The sequence below is a fragment of the Pristis pectinata genome, chromosome 17 (assembly GCF_009764475.1).
Source record: "Pristis pectinata isolate sPriPec2 chromosome 17, sPriPec2.1.pri, whole genome shotgun sequence".
Taxonomy (NCBI): Eukaryota; Metazoa; Chordata; class Chondrichthyes; order Rhinopristiformes; family Pristidae; genus Pristis; species Pristis pectinata.
The window spans coordinates 26,655,908-26,670,129 of NC_067421.1; the positions used below are offsets into that span (position 1 = coordinate 26,655,908).

At 39.9% G+C, this 14,222-nt stretch overlaps 1 protein-coding gene across 1 annotated transcript in view; it reads left to right on the forward strand.

Moving 5' to 3' along the window:
• The window catches only part of LOC127579416 (rasGAP-activating-like protein 1), a 166,094-nt gene that overhangs the window by 122,493 nt on the left and 29,379 nt on the right, over window positions 1-14,222 (forward strand). The window contains exons 13-16 of the mRNA XM_052032211.1: window positions 753-865; window positions 5,338-5,530; window positions 8,184-8,321; window positions 10,473-10,617. Coding sequence (XP_051888171.1) covers window positions 753-865; window positions 5,338-5,530; window positions 8,184-8,321; window positions 10,473-10,617 — 589 coding nt within the window. The remainder of the gene's footprint in view (window positions 1-752; window positions 866-5,337; window positions 5,531-8,183; window positions 8,322-10,472; window positions 10,618-14,222) is intronic.

Here is a 14,222-nt window from a genome sequence, read left to right on the forward strand (position 1 = left end):
GTCAATTGTGCATTAATTTAGAAGATGTCCTGTGTGTCTGTGCACATCTTAATCAAAAGCATGAGTCATTTCTCTATTATAAGTGGGCAAGGCAGTGATGAAGATTTGCAGATTGACCTAGTAGATTAAAAATAAAACTGTGAAGGGCTGCCAAAGTTCTGACCACGCATTACATCAGGAAAGTTCAAATTGCAGGGTACAACAGGTTAAGAGACATTCGTACTTAAATTGCATCCAAAATCTCATCTTCTGTCAGGAACTTATATATTTTAGGTATTTCTTGAGGATAAATACTCCATTATTTTTCATTGCATTTGGTTAGATTCTACTGTTAGTATCCGGCCAAATGTTTTGTGCTTAGTAGCTCTATCTTAATTATTATCAAGAAGTACATTAGTCATTGTAATCTAACTGAGTTCTATAATTAACAATATAAAATGAATGTGATGGTGAATCAGGAAATTGCACTTAATTATCTAAATAATTAAAGTTATTGGTAAATTCTGCTGTAGAAAATTAGGAAGAAATGCAACAGGTTTAGCATGAGATCTACTGTGCAACTGTTGTGCAACAAGATCATTGTAGTGATAAAATAAATCTTTAATAATACTGCAAAAAAGGATTGTGTATTTTATTCTCTAAGAGGGAGAAGTTCTTTCAATGGATGTTTCTTCACCTTTCAGCAAGTCACGTAAAAGTTATAAAATGATTGCATGTACACTGACTTAAATGGTGGCTTTCATTTCTTGCAGTTGGTGGGAATGCCATATTTACATGAGGTGCTGAGGCAAGTTGTTAACCGTATTTTTGATGAGAAGAAATATATCGAACTGGATCCTTGTAAGATTGACCTTAACAAAATAAGGTATGGCTCAATTATACCTGTGTTCTCGTATGTCTGACTAGCTGCTATGGTGAAAGGACAAGCACTTGAACATAGGGATGGAAATCCTTGTGAGTTTTCACAATTGCAAAAGTGATCACACCTCACCAGCTGGGTAGTTGACATTAAACCATGCAACTTCACAAGTATCCTGTAGTGAAGCCTGTTACCTCCACATGAACTTAATTATCAGCATAAATAACTCACAATAGACATTTCTTCTTAATGTTTTGTCAAAATACTAATAACACTCTTAAGAGAAAGTAACGAATGGAAATAATTCTAATGGGCTTTAATCCAAAACAAAGGCTTCCTTTAGAAGTCAAACAGATCAAGAAGTTAATTACACTGAAAACAGAATATTATTTGATGCAAGTAATGAAACCGTTTAATAGGCAGCCATTTATCCACATAGAACTGCCTTACTGTGGTTGCTAAGTTACGCTTCTGATACCTTTGGTTACTTTTCTCTAGACTGGCACACAATGTACTAATCTGGCTGTGTGCACTGGAAATCTGCTTCAGAGTTGAATGTTTTTTTTAAATATTGTGGGTTTATGTATCCTAGTACCATATCCTGTGTTTATTCCCAAATTCATAGAACCATAGAACAATACAGCACAATACAGGCCCTTCGGCCCACCATGTTGTGCTGACCTTTAAGCCACGCCTAAGACTATCTAACCCCTTCCTCCCACGTATCCCTCTATTTTAAATTCCTTCATATGCTTATCTAACAATCTCTTGAACTTGACCAACGTATCAGCCTCCATCACCACCCCAGGCAGCGCATTCCATTCACCAACCACTCTCTGGGTGAAAAACCTCCCTCTGATATCTCCCTCGAACTTCCCACCCATTATCTTAAAGCCATGCCCTCTTGTATTGAGCATTGGTGCCCTGGGAAAAAGGCGCTGGCTGTCCACTCTATCTATTCCTCTTAATATTTTGTATGCCTCTATCATGTCTCCCCTCATCCTCCTTCTCTCCAAAGAGTAAAGCCCTAGCTCCTGTAGTCTCTCCTCCTAACCCATACTCTCTAATCCAGGCAGCATCCTGGTAAATCTCCCCTGCACCCTTTCCAATGCTTCCACATCCTTCCTACAATGAGGTGACCAGAATTGGACACAGTACTCCAAAGTTTGGTCTAACCAGAGTTTTGTAGAGCTGCATCGTTACCTCGCGGCTCTTAAACTCGATTCCACGACTTATGAAAGCTAACATCCCGTAAGCTTTCTTAACTACCTTATCCACCTGTGAGGCAACTTTCAGTGATCTGTGGATATGAACCCCCAGATCCCTCTGCTCCTCCACACTCCCCAGAATCCTGCCATTAACCTTGTAGTCCGCCTTGGAGTTAGTCCTTCCAAAGTATACCACCTTATACTTCTCCAGATTGAACTCCATCTGCCACTTCTCAGCCCAGCTCTGCATCCTATCAATATCCCTCTGTAAGCTTTCAGTACAGTCTATTGGGCCAGAACTTCGTCTTTCACTGAGCCCTGAAGATATACCAGTACCTTGAGAAATCATAATAATATAAAATTTAGAGAGTAATGAGATTACTAAAATACTTTCGGATAACAATAAAAAGTAATGAACTCCCATTGTTGGAAATCTGAAACAATAGAAAATATAATTAGTGTGAGAAAGACTCAGACTCAGATGGTCAATCAGCTGATGTGTTGAGGGATTGGTTTTAACTCCTGGGTGGCTAGTTGGTGAGTCATTTTGTCTGGATACCCAACAGGTCGATGTCCAAAGGCTTGCTGCCCTGTGCAGTATCACATGGATTATAAACCAACCTGACTCAAAGCAGGATTGACCTGGGGGAGGGGTAATGTTGGATGAGGGAGAGGACGTATCCCACATCATTCCAAGGATCTTGGATTAACCAAAGTAATTTTAAAATATTCCAATTTTGGTTCTTTTTGGATGTACCACTAAGATTTGAACTGGTTCTCTGTGTAATAGGCAATCCCTCTAGATTATTAACCCAGTAACTAAAAACTATCATGACCATTATCAGCTACTACACCACTCTTCCCACTCCCACATCCCACATCATTTGCCTCACATTTAGATCTCCCAAGTTTCACAGCAGTCTTCCTGTATTGAAACTGAACCAACATCTTTAGTGCTGTGTAAAACTTACTCAAGTAGGAAGAAGTTATTCCTCAAACCAAATCTAATACCGTTTCTTCCTCATTTAATCAATCCCTCTGTTTCTTACAATAAATCATCCTCCCACTTACATTTTATTGATTTACTTTATTATAATAAAAACAGCGGTAATATTTGTAGTCCAGAGATCTGTGTGTACCTTGAAGCATTTTCATAGCTTTAAGTTATTGCACATGCCTTCAAATCTAGCTAATTATTACATCTTGCATGCATTATTTGTTTAATGCATAATTCAAGCCTGCAATTTTAGAGCTTGCATTTCTAAAAATTAAATAATATTTTGTGACCGTTATCATGTGTAGATTCCTAACTTAATTTTATTCTTTCTCTGTATCATCTTTTTTGTACAATGTGGCATTACTGTAAGCCTTATTTTATTCCTCCATTTGGATACCATTATGAAAACATGAGGTTCAGTAATAATGTGGCCACTTCCTTGGTGTTTGTTGTTAGCAGTGAACTCACTCATTTTTTAGGATAATTCCCCCTTTTTCTGCCTCATGAATTTGCCATCTTCACCCTTGGGTGATAGGTGGGGCACCTGTCTAGCTTCTGCCTTTGGGAAACTGGCAAGAACCTGGACTCACTGCAATTTGCCTACCGCCACAACAGGTCTACAGCAGCTGCAATCTCACTGGCTTTCCACTGGGCTTTGGAGCACCTAGACAACAGCAAAACATACGTCAGGCTGCTGTTTATCGATTACACCTCGACGTTCAACACCATCATCCCCTCAGTACTAATCAACGAGCTTCAAAACCTGGGCCTCTGTACCTCCCTCTGCAATCGGATCCTTGACTTCCTTATCGGGAGACCACAGTCAGCGCAGATCGGTAGTAACATCTCCTCCTTACTGACAAACATAGGTGCACCTCAAGGATGTGTGCTTAGCCCACTGCTCTACTCTCTCTACACTCATGGCTGTGTGGCTAGGCACAGCTCAAATGCCATCTATAAATTTGCCAATGACACCACTGTTGTTGGCAGAATCTCACATGGCAATAAGGAGGCATACAGGAATGAGATAGATCGGCTGGTTGAGTGGTTTGCAACAGCAACCTTGCACTAAATGTCAGCAAGACCAAGGAATTGATTGTGGACTTCAGGAAGGGGAAGTCGGGAGAACACACACCAGTCCTCGTTGAGGGGTCAGCGGTGGAAAGGGTGAGCAGCTTCAAGTTCCTGGGCATCAACATCTCAGAGGATCTATCTTGGGCTCAACACATTGATGTAATCATGCAGAAGGCATGCTAGTGGCTCTACTTCATTAGGAGTTTGAGGAGATTCAGTATGTCACCAAAGACTCTTGCAAATCTTGTATGGTGGAGAGCATCCTGACTGGTTGCAGCTCCACCTGGTATGGAGGCTCCAATGCACAGGATCAAAAGAGGCTGCAGAAGGTTGTAGACTCAGCCAGCTCCATCACAGGCATAACCCTCCCTGCCATTGAGGACACCTTCAAGAGGCGGTGCCTCAAGAAGGCGGCATCCATCATTAAGGACCCTCACCATCCGAGACATACCATCTTCATGGTACTACCGTCGGGGAGGAGGTACAGGAGCCTGAAGACTCACATTCAATGTTTCATGAACAGCTTCTTTCCCTCTGCCATCAGATTTCTGAATGGTCCATGAACACTACCTTGTTATTCCTCTTTTGCACTATTTGCTTATTTTTGTAAGTTATAGTAATTTTTATGTCTTGCACTGTACTGCTGCTGCAAAACAACAAATTTCACGACATATGTCACTGATAATAAATCTGATTCTGGGTGGAGTGGGAGGAGAGCCTGGACCGACTCCCCTTACACTATCTCCTTTTTCCATGTGGTGCTTTCCTTGGCTATGTTCCCATGGAAACCAGCTCAAGGTTAGGACCTGAGTATTTGACCTTTTCCATAATTCATTCTGGTGCTTCCAGGGAACAACACAACTCCAAGTCTTAACATTTCACCTCGTCGTAAACTGGGACCCCAATTCACCAAAGTAATTTGCTTACGTAATCAAATCTGTAAACAAAATGAAGGTTGCTTCCTTTTTTTTATATATTAGAATCTCATTTATTTTTTATTCTGATTGTGGTATTTGAATATTTAAAGACATCGGAGTAAATGATCTGGGTGTAACAGTCTATTTGAACCATGAATGAACATGTGCAATACAATTTTCTAATGAAATTAATCTTTCTATTCGACTCAGAACAGCACAGTGCAAGGAGCCCATAAATGGAAGATATCTACAATGACTAATATCTTTTTATTGATCTGAAAGGAGAATCTCTTTCAAAGGGGGTCCTTCGGAAGCCAATGTGCGAGAATGCAGCCAAGAGATGTTAAAGTCCTACTTGACTGATGTGATGGATGCCATTGTGAGCTCAGTGGAGCAGTGCCCTTCTGTTATGCGGGTAGCATTCAAGCAATTACATAAACGAGTGGAAGAGCAATTTCCAGAAGCTGAGAATGAGGTGAGTGTCAGCAAGGGGAAAACTAGATATCAAGAAATTCCCCACAAGAGGGTAATTTGACAATGAGGGAGACCTGGTGAGTGGGTGAATAAACAATGAGGGAGACCCAGCCAGTGGATAATTAAACAATGAAGGTGTGAGTGATGACCCTAATGAGGTTACAAAATCATCACATGGCTCAAGACTTTGAGGTGACCCCCATGAGTGAGTAACCAGGAGAGAATCTCTCATCTTGAGCCATGCGATGATTTTGTAACCTCTTGAAGTTAATTAGAAATTGAAATTTCACCAAAAATTGATAAAACCTTGGTTGAAACAGTGGCATTGGATTACTGATCTACATTGATTTATTTTGCTGCAAAATGGCAACCTTCTCCCAATTAATTTTGGCTGACTTCATGAACAAATTCCCTTCATTCTATTGATCCCCTCTATCTCAAACAACATTCCCCATTGGAGAAGGCTCAGGGTCCCCACGTCTCAGTTACTATCCAGTCCAAGCACAGGTAGAGTGTATACGAGGAGTGACTTGGTTAGCCACTTTCCTGTCTCATCTTACCCCTGCACCCCCTACCCACAACTATTGGCAGCACCACCATGTCCTGATTCCCCCACCTCCCATTCTCACATCGTGACCCCAGCTGTTGAGCTCCGTACCATGTGTCGGTGGAGGGCTAGTGCACCATATCATCCGCTCGCTGAGGACTGAGGACCACAATAGAAAGCCTCTCCAAAGATATTTTGAAAATTACTCACAGTATTTCCATTGGTCCCTGGAGGTAGCTCAGCCTCATCAAACAATAGATAACAGTAGAATCTACAGAGGAGAAGATAGTGAACAGATTCAAGGTGAACAGATCAAAATTTATTTTCCTCTTCAGGTCCCCTAGTGTAAGAAACCCCAGTGAACATCAGAGTACTGTACAGGTTGTTATTTGACTCACTATGGGAATGTTCTGTTGAGAGTGTGGAATGGTCTCCTCTTGAATGATCTTGTTGAACTACTGGCGATATTTTGGTCCTAGGCATTCCGAACTATCATTTATCACAAATTTTATTGTGGAATATGTGATTGCCTTGATTGTAGCCAACAGAAGGAATGGAACCAGGCCTCCACTGTTACTCTGAGAGTTCAAGGCCTGAGAAGGGACTGAGATGGAATTTCTGTTGAGCCTTTCATGTGGCATGTGCCCTAGGGTACTGCATAAAGGAAGCAACTGAGGATCAGGACTGTAACTGAGGTGCAGTTTGAAGTGTGTGTAAGATGGATCTTGTGGGGCTGGTGACAAGGGTGTAAGAGAAGCCTGATGGGTGGTGAAACTGTGAGGAAGTGTTTCAACAGCATTGGGCCTGAGTGAGATGAAGTGATGGCAGAGAGAGGCAATATGGCAAAAACACTGGTTTGGAGAGGAATAGGATTTGGGGAGTGAAGCTCAGGCTGGGGATCAGATAAGACACTAGGTTGCACAGCACTGATCTCATCCTGATCAAGTAGCTAAGAACGTGTAGGGTTAATTTCAGTTAATCTGACACAAGAATACATTTGAAGAATGTTAAATAACAAGTCTTTCTGAGATATGTATTCTTGGAAAACAAGTTCTTGCAGCATTAAATTAAAATGATTATTTTGGTTTTGACACTTCTGAATGAGTCATTGTTACAACAATTTCTGCTGTCAGTGCTGGAAGCATGTTCAGATTACCCAGTGAGTAACAAAGCCACCTTCACTGTCATAACCAACTGAGAAAATGATTTTGTGTTTCTGACGCTGAATAATAGGTGTTCTGAGCTACCAAACTCAAGGGAGTTGCAAGTACATTTTAAAAGCTGGGAAACTAATTTTTTTGCACTCTTGCTTTCATGTTGAAATGTTGCTGTAGCCCATTAATGGCATGATATGAGCTCATACATTGTGAGTAGTGATAGCCTGTCCCAGTGTTGTCTTGGCATTCCTTTAATTTATGGCAAAATGTAACTAGACATGCATATGAGAAAGGAAAGCTGGCAGACTACTCAGAAGTGTCTGACAATGCTAGCATATCTCTGGCAAGTAGATCAAGCGTAATTGGATAGCTTTTTCAAAGACAATGGGCCAAGTGGTTTCATTCTGTTCTGTATAGTCATATTCATTTGTTTTGTCTAACAAGATTAAAAGAAGCACATGCTGGTGTGTAAGTACAGTTGAATTCCAATGTGAATGTGGTTTGATAAATTATGACTGCGAGATCAAAATATAACGTTCTTCTGAAAAATGCCTCGCCCCAAAGTTTGCGGTTAAAACTACCGAACAATGGTGAAAGTCTCAACATTTACTGTCGCTACAATGTGAATTTGACAGTAATTGCTAGGGAACAGACATGTTATTAAAGGCACAAGTCTAGAACTCTGCCTCTCTAAGATGAACATGCTTTTTGAAATCGTTGAATTCATATGACCTCCAACTTATGGCTTTGCAGGTCCTCCCCAGTTTACGAACATCTGATTTACGTACATGCCTTACATACGAGCAAGCGTTTAGGAGACCGGCGGTGAAGTGTTGCTGACTGCTGCGGGGCTGCAGGCATCTTCCGCCGCCTGGGAACTCTTTCACTTTTCAGGTGACGGTCACTTATATGATAGAAGTAATTTATTTTTTTCTTCACTTTATTTCTAGGATGTAAAGTACTTGGCTATTAGTGGTTTCCTGTTTCTGAGGTTCTTTGCTCCAGCTATTTTAACACCAAAACTCTTCGGTCTCCGAGATCATCACGCTGACACAAGAACAGGGAGGACACTGCTGCTTATAGCAAAGGTAATTATTTTTCTGCAAACTGTTCACTGTAGAGAATCAGATAGATGCAAATACAGTATGAATATTGTGCTGTTGCCAATAGTGTGAGCAGTCCTAAAGGTTAAAGCACTCTGTTCAGGGTTTGTAGTGAAATCTTAAAAATGACTTGGTTGAGTAGGGGGTGATGACAGTATGTTCTGTGGTCATTGTCCACACTGGTACTTAAACACATTTAGTATTCCAGGAGTCACTGGTCCAGAAATGAGGACATATTCAACGGCAATTATCAGCAAATATACGCTTAATTTTCCCAGTTTTATTTCCTTCTCAGCAGAGAAGTGGTGATGCTGGAAAAGCAGGGTTTTTTTGACCTATCCATAATGGTGTCACAACTAAATGGTGTGCTTGGGCACTTAGAACCAACCATGTTGTATAACAGCTGCACTAACTAGAATTCTCTTCCTATAGGGTATTAATAAAAGTAATTTGGATTTTTACAAAAATCTGGTGCCTTGCTGTAGATTTTCAGGTGCTATTGCAGAGTGTATTTCAAATTGAATTCGTGCATTCCACAATCACTGCGTCACTGAATCACACCACCGTTCTCACCACACTGCTTCACCAGCAGCAATTGCCATTTACAAAGTGGTGTCCATTGTGGAAGGAATATTCATGGCTCTGGACAACGGGGGCTGGGCATATGTTGCATCTGGTCCAACAGCACAAAAAAATACCCTGAAGAACTGCAACAGGAAGTTGGACTGGTGACGGTATGAATAAGGATACCCTGGGAGGTATGAGCTGGACCATTTACAATCACTGCTGTTCACACTATGGTCTTCACCATGTTGGAGAGATCTCTTGTCGGAATACCAACACTCCTGGTGTATATTTCAGGCATTTTCTGTTTTCAATTAATATTGTCAACATTTCCAGTTTTCTTTCTTTATGCTCCAACAGATCTATTGTGGTGATCTTATTAGTCATTCGATAGGAGTTCCCTCCCTTGATAAACTTAGATGATACCTGTAAGTCCTTTTATAAGCCAGTGGTGTGGGATTTCGTTCCAGTCTAAAGAATTAGTACAGAAAGGCACCGAGAATCTTCTATTTCTTGTGCTTTAAATTAATTTACTTCGATATACTTGGCTTCAGATCAGAGGTTTTGCCAGTACAAGGTTGCATCATATCTATTGTTTATTAAAACTGCTACTATTTGTTGCCCAGCTTCAAAGAGATCCCAATTTGGTGGCTTGGACGCTCACCATCCTTTCAGTGGGTTTCTAGTGTTACACAAAGAGTGCAGTAAGATAATTCTATCCCAGTTGTCAATCCTCGATTAAGTGGTTCAGGTACCAAACTGAGTTTACTTCTTCCTGCGTGGATTCCTCATGACACCACCTTATTCATTATTCATTAAAGTTTCCATTATAATTTCAGCAATTAGCCACTAAACCTATACAGCGATCATACAATAAAAACATCTTACTTTCAAATTAGCATGTAAACAAGTTTTAGCTGACTTGGTTCCTTCTGATTATGTCAATAATGGAATAAAAATAGCAACTGCTGGAGATAAGGTAGATTAGCCCATATCTGAAAGAGAAAGTTCAGGTTAATGTTTCAGGTAAGACCGTTCATCAGAGTGGCAGGCTGAAGCAGAAAAATCACTTTATAGACTGATCAAGATATAATGATAGAGGGTTGGATAGCTACAGGATTTCACGTTTAGGAGTACATTCAACAGAGACAAGCTCCAGTCCAGATAGTCAGTTTAATTTTAATATGCAGAATGGACCAGAAGCTGTTTCATCCAACCAATCTACATCGGTGCTTCTCCTCTCCGCAAGCAATGTCTTCATCACATGTGTCCATCCAATTCCTATATTATTCTCCCCTTTCTTGAACCACATATTGAATTTATCCTCATCCGTTCTCTGTTGTAATCAGTAGCTCTAGTATCGTTCCCCTATGAGACAACTCATTATGAATTCAAAGTTTCTCCTCCTATCTATCCTGAATCTTTTACATTTGATCTTGTACCTACAGCCCTCATTCTATGTCCTTCAATCACTGCACATGGTCTATAAAGTTAAAATCAATTCAGTCAGGCACATGGATAAGCAAATGGTATTACCACAGTAATGGGTTTCTTTGTGTTTTAACTTTTCAGGCAGTTCAGAGTATCGGTAACCTGGGTCTTCAGTTGGGACATGGGAAAGAGCTCTGGATGACCCCCCTACACCCATTCATTTTACAGAGTGTAAGCTGTGTGAAGGATTTCCTTGATAAACTAATAGACATCGATAATGAAAGTGGTGAGTCTTCTGTTTGATTAAATGAAGACAATATGGTGTACCTTAAATTCAATTACATGCTCCATAATATGATTACCTTCTTACAAAGGCAGGCATTGTCCAGAGTACCAGTCTGCTGCAAAGCAGTCTAGGATCTGAGTCAGAAGGCTCTGCTATGAATACTTCACATTTCTAGGTGGAGGTTCCAGTACAGTACTGCTCCACTGGTGGAGGCACTGCTCCTTCAGAGGAGATGATAAGCCTGCACTTTTAGAGATGAGGAAAAAAAATCCCATGGTGTTACTTCGAAGGGAAGGGAACCATTTCTGATGTGTTGTTCTGACAAATATTTATTCCTTAATCATCATTTCTGAAACAGATTATCTGTTCATCATTGCTTTGCATTTATGGGAGCTTGCTATGCATAAACTGGCTGCTGTGTTTCTTACACTTCTTTTGAGAGGAAGCCAAAAGATGCTGTATAAACGCAAGTCCTCCTTTCCAGTTTTTGTTCTGTGGCATTGAATGGATAGGATATTTTTTTCAACCCCAGTGTATGGATGTCACCGGCGAAGCCAGCATTTATTGTCCGTCCATTATTGCCCCAAATTATGTCAACCACATTGGTCTGGAGTCCAATAAACTGGGTCTGGAGTCACATAAAGATCAGACTCGGTACAGAAGGCAGATTTCCACTGCCAAAGGACATCAGTGCACCAGACAGGTTTTTACAATAGAGACACAAGAGGCTACAAATGCTGGAATCTGGAGCAAAAAAGCAAACTGCTGGAGGAATTCAGCAGGTCAAACAGCACAGAGTTCCTCCAGCAGGTTTTTACAATAATCCAATATCTTCACATTCACTTTTACTGAGGGGTGTGAGGAATAAGTTTTTAAATAGATACTAGGCACTCTTTTTTGTGCAGTGATTGGTAGATGGAATGGTTGCCAGAGAAAGCTAAGCTCATTTGAGAAACAACTAGATGCTGAGAAAATTAGCACACAGTAACACATTGGCATAAAATAGATGAAAATCATCTGCACACTTATTTCCTCCATAAAAATGATGCAGTCCTGTTTCACACAATAGTTATTTCAAGACCTTCCAGGAAATTCCAGCCCAGGAAGTGCTTGGTACCTCCACTGTAACAAGGTACTGAATATTTGTAATGACTGCATATGAAATATCTTATTACATTGCAAAATAAAATCGAGCACCGTCACCAGAATTAATCGTAGCAACAAAGTGGGTTGATTATTGAACAAATGCACTTTGTTCGATTTGCTTTTGAGGAAATTTCTTGGCTTTGTAGTAAATAATTAATCATGAACTAGGACATCCACTTCTTTCCTACGGTGACAGCTGTAATTAATCTCTAACAATCACTGGTTTCAATGATCTAATTTATTGAACTGGATGAACAGCTCCATATATAATTTCTAAAAAAAATAAAAAGTGCCTAAATAGGAACTCGTTCCAATTTGGAGGAAAAGTTTTCATTTATATCGTTAGTTATGAGTATTTTTTTCCTACACAGGAAGTGGACATCACTTAAACTAAATATAAGCTTTCAAGTATTCATATATTTGAAATTCAAATATAAATATCACCTTTCAAAAATATTAAGGTGACTGATTGTAATCTTAATAAAATTGGAATTGAAAATTCCTACTGAATGTAACATGAATCCTTGACAAACATTTGTTGGAAATTATTTAACTAGTTTTCCAGTGAATTTTCCTGTAATTCACTAAACATTTTTCAAAACCATTTCCTGAAAAAAAATCTTGTGTTAGGATTTTTTTAACTGTAATATTTTACTTGAATCATATGAGATGCATGCTGTTGAGTATGTGCATACACCTTACACAGTGACTAAATTCAGATTTATTCAAATTTGCAGCCAGAGTGAATTTTATAGCATCAACTATCAATATTTAGTTTTAGTTTTGTGGCATAACCACCTAGAAATCAATCTTACCAAAATTTTTTATTGGGAGGGTTGGGATAGCAGAAAACTTTGATGGGCGACTTGCATCCTTGTCTGGAAATGCGTCCCTGGATACCAGCGTTAAATCTGCTATTTAGTAGTAGCAATTTGTTCTTTGCTTCTGAAATTAAGTTCCACTGGTGTCACGGCAATTGATTTTTAGACATGGTGCTGCTACCATAAAGATCCTTTAGTGCTATCATCTGGGGATGGATTTCCAGCATCTTTATGTTTTCACTAATGAATCACCAGAGGTCACTATATAACTTGGTACACTGTCCTCCAACACTGTGGAATAGAATTATTTTAGATGGATAGGGGTTTTTTGGGGGGATGTGAGGAGGCGAGATGGTGCACAACTTTTATCTGGAGAAATAAGTCAAAGTTGTTCACGAATTCTAAGTTTCCATATTTTTTATGACATAGAAGGAAGACATTTCATCCCGTTGAGTCTATGACAGCTCATTGACCAATCCCATTCCCCAGTAACTTTCACTGTGACCTTTAATCTACCATGCTTTCAATTTAATGAACAAGTAAAAAATGTGAAGAAGCTTGTGCTCCATTTCAAAACCTTTTCTGTTATTGAGTTGTTATTATATCCTGGCACTGAAAACTGAAAGTTTTAATTTATAAGACATAACATTTGTAGAATTGTTTGCTGCTTTTACAATAACCAGTTTTATCACCAGTAAGAGTACTTCCAGCATTCTTCTTTACGTGAGGTTTCCAGGAAGCTCAGTGTTTCGTATTATACAGTTCTTGCACTACTCCATGTTTCCTCTACCCCTCCCCCTTCTCTGAATTTAAAACAGTTCTTGTTTTCTTATTTTTCCAGTTCTGACATTAATTCTGTTTCTCTCTCCACACATACAGGAAAGCTGGAAAGAGTGCAGAAAAGTTTTACGAGGATGTTGCCAGGACTCAAGGGACAGAGTGACAGAGAGCAAGGTTGAGCAGGCTAGAACTTTATTCAATGGAGCATAGGAGAATGAGGGGTGATCTTATGGAGGTGTATAAAATCACGAGGGGCATAGATAAGGTGAATGCAGTCTTTTTCCCAGGGTTGAGGAATCAAAAACTAGGGGGCATAGGTTTAAGGTCAGAGGGGAGAGATTTAATAGGAACCCGAGGAGCAACTTTTTCACCTAGAGGGTGGTCTGTTTATGGAAGTGAGTTGCCAGAGGAAAAGGTTGAGGCAGGTATCTTAACAACATTTAAAAGATACTTGGATAGGAAAGGTTTAGAGGAATATGGTACAAATGCGGGCAAATAGGACTAGCTTAAATGGGCATGTTGGTCAGGATGGATCAGTTGGGCCGAAGGGCCTGTTTCCGTGCTGTAGGTCTCTATAGCTCTATGCTGTCTAATCTGCTGATCATTTCTAGCATTCTCTGTTTTGCAGTATATACCCACAGTAAATCTAGAATTGGACTGAATATTGATATTAGCTTGATATTGCCAATTAGATTTGGAGCATTATAGTGACAATCTTCTACAAATTCTTTCCTCTCTTTTATACTGTCTGACAACGTTCATTTGAAGAACAGCTTGTTGCTGAGATACAGGTTGCCTGGGTGATTCGGTATTTCTGGGCTTGGTGCTTAATTTTTAGGTGTTTCACTGAAAGCGTGA